Below are 10,476 nucleotides of genomic sequence, written 5' to 3' on the forward strand. Positions count from 1 at the left end.
CTATCATCTTGATTTTTCTCCTTTCACTTTGCTGTAAATCAGGGGCATACCTAGAGTATTTGAGCAAGTATGTGTGATTAATGGAATGAATGAGTATTTAAATGTTTGTGAATGAGTGTGTGTTAGTATGGATGTGTAAGGGGGTGGTGGTGGTAGCATGGCATAGGGAGGCTGACTCAAACTCCTATCATCCCCAGGTTCCAGCATGTACTGGCTGCCTTGGCTTGATAGGAGTGTGATTGCTGTTAGCAGTTATATATATATATATATATATATATACCTCCAGAAATGTCTTTTAACCCCCTATATGCCACTCTGCCCCATGATATGCCTTTTAACCCCCTATATGCCACTCTGGCATATAGGGGATTAAAAGGCATATCATGGGACAGAGTGGCATATAGGAGGGTATAAGACATTTCTGGAGGCAGAGTGGCATATAGAGGGTTAAAAGGCACATCATGGGGCAGAGTGGCAAATAGGGGGTATAAGGCATTTCTGGGGGCAGAGTGGCAACCCTGGAGGCAGATGTGCATAACTGGGGGGGCAGGTTGGCAAATAAAAGGAAACAAAAAATATATATATATTTTTCTCAATCATAGCTTTTATTAAATATGAAAATTAGTTTACATGAATTAACATTTACTGGTAAAACTTTTTTTCCTATAGGGTAGTCTTATATTCAGGCTTTTTGTTTTTTTCCTAAATTAATATTTAGATTTTGGGGGGTCGTCTTATAATCAGGGTCGTCTTATAATCGAGCAAATACGGTATATACTAAGGCAGACATTGACGGTGGTACAGCATAACACCTATCACTATATACTGAGGCAGACATTGACGGTGGTGCAACATAACTGTATCATTATATACTGAGGCAAACATTGACGGTGGTGCAACATAACTGCTATCATTATATACTGAGGCAAACATTGACAATGGTACAGGATAACTGTTATTATATACTGAGGCACGCACTGACGGTGGTACAGCATAACCCGTATCATTATATACTAAGCCAAACATTGATGTGGTGTAGGCCTACCACTTCAGTGTCTGGCTTAGTATATAGCAGGGATGCACCGAAATGAAAATTCTGGACTGAAACTGAAAATTCAGCATTCACTTGGCCGAAACCAAAAATGACCCCCCACCTTTAAAAACAAAAACACTTTTATTAAAAGTAAGTAACACACCAAAATTAGACAAAAAAAACCTAATAACAATATTAATATATATATATATATATATATATATATATATATATATATATGATTGTTAACAGCAATCACACTCCTATCATGCCCAGGCAGCCAGTACATGCTGGAACCTGGGGATGATAGGAATGTGATTACATCCTCCCTATGTCATGCTACGCCCCCCCACTTACACATCCATGCTATCACACACACGCTTTCACAAACATTCAGCATAAACTACAGCATAACACCCATCACTCTCACACACTTACACTGAATGTTTTCCTACCTTTTCTCTGTCACTTTTCCTCCTCCTCTTCATTCTTCCTCTTGGGTCTCCTTCTTCTGTGTCCTTTTCTTCCGGTGCAGTGAGTGCGGAAGGCGATGGGCGCGGCTTCAGTGTTGTGCGCCGGAATATGACCTCAACCCCCGACGCACAGCATCAGTTGCCGCGCACATCGCACGGGAACAGGATTGGAGGTCTGCATTAACGGAGCTCCCGCTCCCTTGATTGTCTTTAAGCCAGTTAGAGGGAGATCCTTGATCTCCCCAACCAAGCCTGCGGCAGACATTACTGTTTCTTTAAAGCAGGTAACTTTTTCGAAACCCTTCATTTTACCGCTCTATATACTAAATAAGCCCAAGTTATATATTGCTTACGTATACAATGTATATGATTTAATAACGTATTATACGCACAGAGTGTAAAAAAATCCACATCAAAAGAAAGGAGAAAAGTTGTACTAACACTATTTTACAGATCTCTGGTCAGACCTCGTGTAGAATGTGTCCAGCTCTGGAGATCATAGCTTCAGAAAGACATAAATCATTTAGAGAGAATTTAAAGAGTAACTAAAATGGTACAGGGTCTTAACAACAAAGCATTCCAGGAAATATTTAGAAACCTTAAAATGTACACCATAGAGATATAAAGGGAGACATTATGGAAGCATTTAAATATGTAAAGGGATTTTACAAAGTCCAGAATAGAAGCAGTTTAAAAAAAAAAAAAAAAAGAGGATAGTCAGCACTAGAGGGCATAATTTAAAGTTAGACGGCTGACAACTGAGGAGAGTAATGTGAGAAGATTCTGCTTTATGGAAAGAGTAGTATATACTTGTAAGAGACTTCCAGTGGATGTAGTAAAAGGTGATTCCAAAGGGACAGTTGGTTCCTTTTTACTGTTACTGTGTATCTAAGTAAAAATGCACATTTTGTGTGTACCATGGGAGATTCCCTCATCTGGTTGTCTCTTCCCTTCTTTGTTAAGCTCCTGATTTGTGTTGATTGTTTAATGTAGCCTTTGGAAGGGTTGGGACAGAGAAGGGAGAGAAGGGGGCTTTAAGTTGCAAGAGAGTGTCAGTGGGTTAAAAGGCAGCACAGTCCCACTGGTTTGGTTCTATGGTAAGCAATCTAGCTGCGTAAAATTAGAAAGGACCCACCAATGGTGTGCTTCCCTTGCTGTATTTGTTAAGTGAAAGAGCATAGCATATGGCGGCACATATCTGGCTAAAAGCAGTATATACTGTGCGTAAGTTAGGGACTGTCTAACATAAGGTGCCGGGGGCGCTTTTCCGTCCCAGTCCTACCTTGGTGATAGACCCCCTTTAATGAGAGGAGTTGTGTTTTAACCTTCGGATAGAAACAAATGGATATTATATTCACCATGTATAGGTGTTTGTTCGGAAAAAAAATTGGCCAAATTCTTATCACATCTCTTAATGTCCCATGAGATATAAATTAATATCTATTAATAATTTCTTGTTTTTTCCCCTTTTTATGAAAACTTTACACACAACAGACAAGCCAAGAATGAGCAGATGGATTCTTTTTATTGGCAGGAAAAAACATCCTGGAAAAGCAAAGAAGACAGGCGAACTCTGATGGACTTATAACCTCATGTGTTTTATTTATAAAGTAATAAATATGATGGAGTGTAAACAAACTGTACAGTGGCTGCACATGTCTTGCTCCTTTTGAGTCGGAAGTATTCTGTACAAGTTGAATGGAGTGATGGGTTGGTTCTTTAGAAGCACTTCCTGTGCACAATGGAGGGTCCAGCCTCATCATACTCTTGCTTGCTGATCCACATCTGCTGGAAGGTGGACAGAGAGGCCAGAATGGAACCTCCGATCCAGACAGAGTATTTACGCTCAGGTGGAGCAATAATCTAAAAAGGAAAAAAAGAGAAAAGGAGAATTAGCAGAAGTCGTATATTACATCACTTAAAATCAAATTCTGTTCAGTAAACCACTGTGTGAAGGACCTTCAGTGATCTTAGAATAAATATCACAATCCTTTTGATACTTTGTCAATATCTTATTTTTTCACTGACATTTCTCCATTGTGTGGCTTCATTTCCGGTTAGTTTAAGTATGTTTTTTATCTATGAATGAGATTTGCAGTGCTACATTCCTGCTTTTCACTGAAATTCTGAAGAATGTTGTTCTGGAGGTATTGTCTCTTTTGTTTCGTCAGAAATTTGTGCCTACTGATACATAGAAAATTCTTCTATTGCCTTGAGCCTGCATTCTATAATGTCCTCTTAACTTTATACCGCTTGTAAAAATGATGAGATCTTAATTTGTTTTGTGAAAGTAGATAACTCACCTTGATCTTCATTGTGCTGGGAGCCAGGGCTGTGATCTCCTTCTGCATTCTGTCAGCAATACCTGGGTACATGGTGGTACCACCAGAGAGGACATTGTTGGCGTACAGGTCCTTACGGATGTCAATGTCGCACTTCATGATGCTGTTGTAGGTGGTCTCATGGATACCAGCAGATTCCATACCTGGTGTTGGTAGAAAGTAATTCAAAATACATTAGCAGATTCCCTTACTCTGAGTGACTGTGGAACAGGTGTTGTTGTCTAAGACTGCTTTGGACATATTGTGCCAAATGGCGCCAACTGCTTGCAAAATATGTCATCCGGAACAGGTGTCGGGGTCTTAAAGCGATAAAGAGGTTTTTTTGTTGGAGCCGCAGTTTGTGTTGGCACAAGGGGATGGTATGAGAGTCCATTAACTCTCTTGAAAATAAATCTACACTTAACTAGACTGGATTTTATAATTCCCTGTCAAAGATATGTCTGCTTGTGTTTTGGAAAGTGTAGAAGTGTGAGATCAGATACAACATGAGTGAGTGCAACATTGTTACTGGTGAACACGTAGAGCATAAACAAAACTGTTTCTCACCAATGAAAGAAGGCTGGAAGAGGGTCTCAGGGCAACGGAAACGTTCATTTCCAATAGTGATGACCTGACCGTCGGGCAACTCGTAGCTCTTCTCCAGGGAAGAGGAGGAAGCAGCAGTTGCCATTTCATTTTCAAAGTCCAAAGCTACATAGCACAGCTTTTCCTTGATGTCACGGACAATTTCACGCTCAGCTGTATTGGGAGATAAATATTAATCTTAAACAAAATACTTAAATTATTACAGTCCTATTTGAATTCTCTAGAACTTCTCTAGACTTTTTTAAATTCTCCATTATCTACAGCCAATTACAGCTTGATTGGACCCTATCTGTGTAATAGTCATAGTTTCTTCCTGCGCTTTGATTATAGAAAATGAAATGATTTTTTTCTGTTTTGTTCTATTGTTGTGAACTGGCCCTATGGTGAATTTCTAGAAACCCCAAATGGACTGAAAACTTGCCTGTGGTCACAAAGGAGTAGCCACGCTCAGTCAGGATCTTCATGAGGTAATCAGTGAGGTCTCTACCAGCCAGGTCCAGACGCATGATGGCGTGGGGCAGAGCATACCCTTCATAGATGGGGACATTGTGGGTGACACCATCACCGGAGTCCAGAACGATACCTGATGAGCAGAAGAAGAATGAGAAGATGTTCCTGGTCAGACCACAGTGATGTATTTGCTGTGTCTTAATAGCTTAACGGCTATTAAACTGTTTGGCTTGACCTATCATCAAAAGACTTCACATTTACTTTGTCATGGAATGCTCTTCATCCCTTGGGTTTTGAATGAGTCATGTTCATTTTTATTAAAAACGCTACAATTGTGTAGCGAAAAATAATATGATATGCTAAACTGTGCAGGATTTCAAAAAAATCTAATGTATGTAAAAAAAAAGAAAAGAAGCAGAGCTTCGTTGTCCTGCAGGGAAGGAGACCATGTCACCATGCGCAGAAATAACCCACAGGATCTGGCAACGAGTGACAGCAGCCTCCAGCCTTCTTGTGCAAGACGGATTATTACACTTGCAGCTACTTTCTTCATTCTTATCCGAGCACTCGATTTAAGGATTTGTAGGGGAAGAATATGCAGAGCACTCGGTGGCACGTCTCTCTATTTATATAACAGGCAGATGTTTCTGCCCCTCTGCTCTCTAGAAGGCAAAGCAGGGTCACGTCTCTCACCCCCTCCTCTGAAGTGCTATTCTGGTAAATATAAGCCAGTATTTCTGTAACGCTAAATAGGCTGGATTCAGAGAGGAGATGCCTGTGTCACCAATGTAAGAAGATTAAGGCTTCCATGCATTCTGCTTGAACTTGTGATAAAATAATGTGACTTTGATGTATTAATGGGGGTTGGTTAGGAATAAAAAGTAAATTTGCTAGGAATTTTTAACGCTTTCTTTTTTTCCATCTTGGGAATCTCATGTATAAGATAATAAAACCAATTACTAAGTTTTATCTCTTAAGCCCCAGAAGAGAGTGCAGAGTAGAATTCACAAGGACTTTGCCTTTATGATGACTGTATGGTGGAAGATGGATAACCTGCCAATGAAATAATTTACTTTTCTGTCAAGGTACCATGTAATGTTTTAGTGCTGAAAATGTGGGATGAAAAGTACAAGCTGTGGTAATGTGTGTTCTCACCTGTGGTACGACCAGAAGCATACAGAGACAGCACGGCTTGGATGGCAACATACATGGCTGGGACGTTGAAGGTTTCAAACATGATTTGGGTCATCTTTTCACGATTGGCCTTGGGGTTAAGAGGGGCCTCAGTGAGCAGGGTGGGGTGCTCTTCAGGGGCCACACGCAGCTCATTGTAGAAGGTGTGGTGCCAGATCTTCTCCATATCATCCCAGTTGGTGATGATACCATGTTCAATGGGGTACTTGAGGGTCAAGATACCTCTCTTGCTCTGAGCCTCATCACCTACATATGAGTCTTTCTGACCCATACCCACCATGACACCCTAAAATGAAGAGAGTAGAAGTGCTGTTATATGAGCAAGCAGAAATCATCAGAGCCCACAGAAGCTAAATTATTATTAGTTTCTTATTAAAACCTCTTCCCACGTCTGTGCTTAGAGTCTATAATGCCCTGGCTCGAACATAGTCGCACAGAGCTCAAGGTGACACGAAGCCGTGAGTCACTTGGCACAGAAACCAGCTGGCCCTAGATAGAGTACAGGCTTTTCTTGTTTTGACCCTAGTGTGCCTGGGTCCAGCACATTCCCAGAGGGGGATTTGGCAGCATTCAGCAGTAAGTAATACTAATGGGCTGTTGGCAAAGCTTAATTTTAATATGCTCAGCTTCCCCTCATGAGTGTCGGGACTTTAATAACGCTTCTGCTAGAATTTCAGCTATGGCAAAACCATTCAGGGCCTGCCAACGTTGACAGCATAACAAGGACAAATTCACCCAGATTAGATACAGGAGTAGAATATGACAAGTCTAAAGACAGGATCCCCTATTAATAACACTCCTTTTATCACTGGACCTAATTCATACAGCTCTGTCTTTATAGAGCGGAGCAAGAGGACATCATTTTCTCCCACCATTTGATATTAGAGATACTACTGAGTGCAAAAAAGTATATACCTGGTGACGAGGGCGACCAACGATGGAGGGGAACACAGCACGTGGGGCATCATCCCCAGCGAACCCAGCCTTCACCAGCCCTGATCCGTTGTCGCACACAAGGGCGGTAGTCTCCTCATCGTCACACATGTTGGCAGGTTAGGTTCTGCAAAAAACATGTACAGATTAGTCGTATTCGCGCATTCATAGCTCTGCCATATTCTGCGTTGCTTAAACTGGTCTTTAATTAGAACAGTAATTAAGGATTTTACTGAATGAGTTTGTAAAATGACAATTGGTGAGATTTACCAGATCTTAAAATTAAATGAAGCTAAATCCATGTATCTCTTATAAAGTTCGTATTATGTCAAAAGTACTTAAACTTTATATAAATAAGCAGTTTTACAGAAGATGCCTTAGACTGAAAGATATTCTGTACTTGGAAAAACATATATATATATATACTAATATACACTTATATAGCACTAATAGAAAAATAGATGGTTTCTTGCTATTCACAGAAACAATGCAAACCCCAGAATAGAAGGCTCAATAAATCTGATTTAAAGATTTTAGGTCCCTAAACTCTCTCTAATGGCACATGGACAGACAATACATTACTTGTTAAGTAAGGAGCAGATAATATAATTGAATTGTTAACTTTCAAAGACAAAATACTATTATAAAACAAGTAGAAACTTGTTAAACTGTTCCTTTGGGAATTGTGCTACATAATAAGACGCTGCTAAATGGTTAAAAGGTGGCTTTCGTGTTGCCCTCCCTCAGTGCTATTACCCTAGGATCTCACGTGTCCTGAGCAGCTGTCTGCCCCAGACTGTCTATCACCCCCCACCCCTTGAAACACATGCTTGCAAAACAAGTTTCATATGATCCATTTCTTAAGCCCATATTTGCTCACATATCCCAGCAGACTGCGCTTAAGCCTACCCTGCCATGTGAAGAACCATGTTTCTGAAAGCTCTGTAGCTATCACCCTGGGATACACAAAGCTCGGTTATCACACTGGTAAGAAAACGTTGGGTCAATCACGTGTCCTTCATAAACGTGACCATGACAGCCCATCTCTTACTTATGTCCTATATGGACATGTCTAAAAACAATCTGAGACATGCAGATAAGGATACAAGGTATGTCACTTTTGGATTCCCTACACATGGGTTCTCTCTTTTGCACATGCCTGCTGTTTTAGACACAGCTTTGGGCACGTCTATTTCTTACGCTCCTCCTGAAATGCTTCTACTGTTGTAAAATAAAGTATCTCCCAAATATACGAAGCAGGCAACGTATCCTGGAACAAAATACAAAAACAATCTATCCCTTCCCATCTATCTGGAGACCTCCAACTGCATGAACATAGACCACATAAACAATATTTCAGTGGCTGAAGCTCCTGGTGCCTAAGGAAGATCTGGAAAAAAGTTATAAGACTTCGCTAATTCCAATGGAGCCGAACAATAAATGAAAAAGAAAAAGTCTTTGACTTTGTCCCAAAAAAAAATGTGAATACGCAGATCCAATAGGCTGAAAAGGACCAAAAAGCCACCTACAGGTTCCTGCGGGTACTTACCTGGTCAGCGCACAAGAGCTGGCTGCTGTGATTAAATTGGCTGGGTGCTTGGCTGGTGACTGAGCTGTCAATTTATACCCTGCCTAGAGAAGTGGAGTCAGTGGGAGCTCCACGGTGAAAGGCAGGCGGTCTGCCCTTATTTGGTAGCTTCTGGGCCATTGAGGAGCAAAGAAGCCATTAATGGAGTAGGTGAAGGGGGAGGGGATGGTCCATGGACCCCTTAGCCCATGTATGGAAAGTATGGAGGTGGGGAGAACACTACGAGGCATCGCCAAATAGGGATTCCCAAAAAAAGCATGTCTGCAATGCTGGGTGACAAAAAAAAAAAAATCACAATGAAAGAAATAGTTTGTAGAGAAACAAGGACTGCTGAAGGATCAGACAGGTGCAGGACAATTTGGCAAGGAGAAGGGGGGGTTAGTGAGAGGGAGCATCAGGCTACCGGGGATCTTCAGAGAAGGGAGATTTGTGTTCTGTTTAAAGAATACTCGGGACAGGCGTTTAATTTGTCGGTGATTTGCACATTAATAATGAAACAAGCGCTGCATGGAGCGAATAATGTTTTATATAGTACATAAAGAAGTTAGTGCCAGGTGACATTAACATGCAGAATTTGATGGCGCTTTATAAAACAATAAATAATAATAATAATAATAATAATAATAAAGGAGGAGTAGTTGGGACCCCTTCCCTTCACATGTTAAAAATCACAGTGACTGTGGTTTTGTCCTAGACTTTTTTATTCATAACTGTGTTATATAGAAAAAAATGAATTCAACAAATTCAATTGAAAACTATACAAAAGTAGCAACAAACTTGTTAAGGTGAAAGACGTTAGAATGTTGCTGCTTTAATAGCTTGCACTATAAAATAAAATAAAAAACTAGCAAAGCAAGTACAGTCCCTAGGGCATCATATACACGGAAAATGTGTGGTTTGGCAGAACACAGTTAAGGTTTTGCCCTGGGACAAGATGTCATGGCAGCTTATTGAGTGGAAATCCCCACGTTCTACTCTCAGGATCGAGTGGGTGGGCACATTGACATTTTCAAAGTAATTCCTTAAATGTGTGTGTGTTTAGCACAATACTTCCCATGTAAAATGTTTATTGAAATTTAGTATATTATATTTCTTAAAAAACTGAGAGAGGTTTCATGGGTACTGTCGTTAACGCCAGAGTGTCTCGGTGAACCATGCTTTACCTTTATGAAGTCTTAGATTTGATATGAGCTTGTATTTGAGTGAGACGCAGCTTGTGCCATCTAGTTAGCCTACTATACAAAGGGCACAGCCACCTGTATCCAGCTAGTGGCCTCACACTCAAAGACCGACTATGTTCTTAGGCTCTAACAGTATGTGCCGGCTGGTATCCAGTTGGTGGTACCACAATGAAGAACCACATCTGCTGATCTCAAGCAGCACTAAAGGTAAGTGTGCATCGTAACTGGCCAATGGCGGAATGGGTGGTCGTGACTGGGTACAGAAGCGAGTCTAATGTACTGAAGACATGTTTAGGGTTATGAGAAGTAGGTTTGCTTGGCAATTGATTGGGATGAGCAATAAGAGCATGAATTTATAGTGCAGAACGTTCAGTGCAGATTGAGATCTCCTCCAGCTACGTTCATCAGTTTGGGGTCAATGTTGAAGATGTCCAGCTAGTGTCTCATGCACTGGGTTGAAAACGTGAGCTTCATGAAGAGTGGGTTGGGTTGTGGTTACTTTGCCAGGGGCTGATGCAAGGGCAGAGTTGTAGAGAGGGGTAGCTAGGTTTAGGCAGGAGATGTTGAGAAAGGAGAGGTGGAGCTGAAATGTTATATCTTCAGTAAGCTTGTCAATGTTGGTTGTTGAAGAGTTTCGGTTCGTAGAAGAGTCAGTCTCTTAAGCGCAGCGTAGATTTGCCCAAATCTCACATACTTT

At 40.9% G+C, this 10,476-nt stretch overlaps 1 protein-coding gene across 5 annotated transcripts; it reads right to left on the minus strand.

Moving 5' to 3' along the window:
• Window positions 1-3,101: 3,101 nt before the first annotated feature.
• On the minus strand, window positions 3,102-8,102 carry ACTC1 (actin alpha cardiac muscle 1). Of its 5 annotated transcripts, none has more exons than XM_089497191.1 (7): window positions 8,091-8,102; window positions 6,993-7,103; window positions 6,039-6,363; window positions 4,855-5,016; window positions 4,395-4,586; window positions 3,810-3,991; window positions 3,102-3,369 (listed from the first exon to the last, which is right to left on the minus strand). In XM_089497191.1, exons 1-7 carry the CDS (start codon window positions 8,100-8,102, stop codon window positions 3,226-3,228), a joined length of 1,128 nt encoding a protein of 375 aa, XP_089353317.1. In that variant the 3' UTR covers window positions 3,102-3,225. The 5 variants fall into 5 exon arrangements, with proteins under 5 accessions (XP_089353317.1, XP_089353319.1, XP_089353318.1 ...); XM_089497193.1 differs by lacking the exon at window positions 8,091-8,102 and having other exon boundaries at window positions 6,039-6,125; window positions 6,237-6,363; window positions 6,993-7,121; XM_089497192.1 differs by lacking the exon at window positions 8,091-8,102 and having other exon boundaries at window positions 6,039-6,234; window positions 6,993-7,121.
• Between the last annotated feature and the right edge of the window lie 2,374 nt (window positions 8,103-10,476).

The sequence above is a fragment of the Sceloporus occidentalis genome, unplaced genomic scaffold, assembly GCF_023333645.1.
Source record: "Sceloporus occidentalis isolate IW3139 unplaced genomic scaffold, rSceOcc1.0.p SCAF_100, whole genome shotgun sequence".
Lineage (NCBI taxonomy): Eukaryota > Metazoa > Chordata > Lepidosauria > Squamata > Phrynosomatidae > Sceloporus > Sceloporus occidentalis.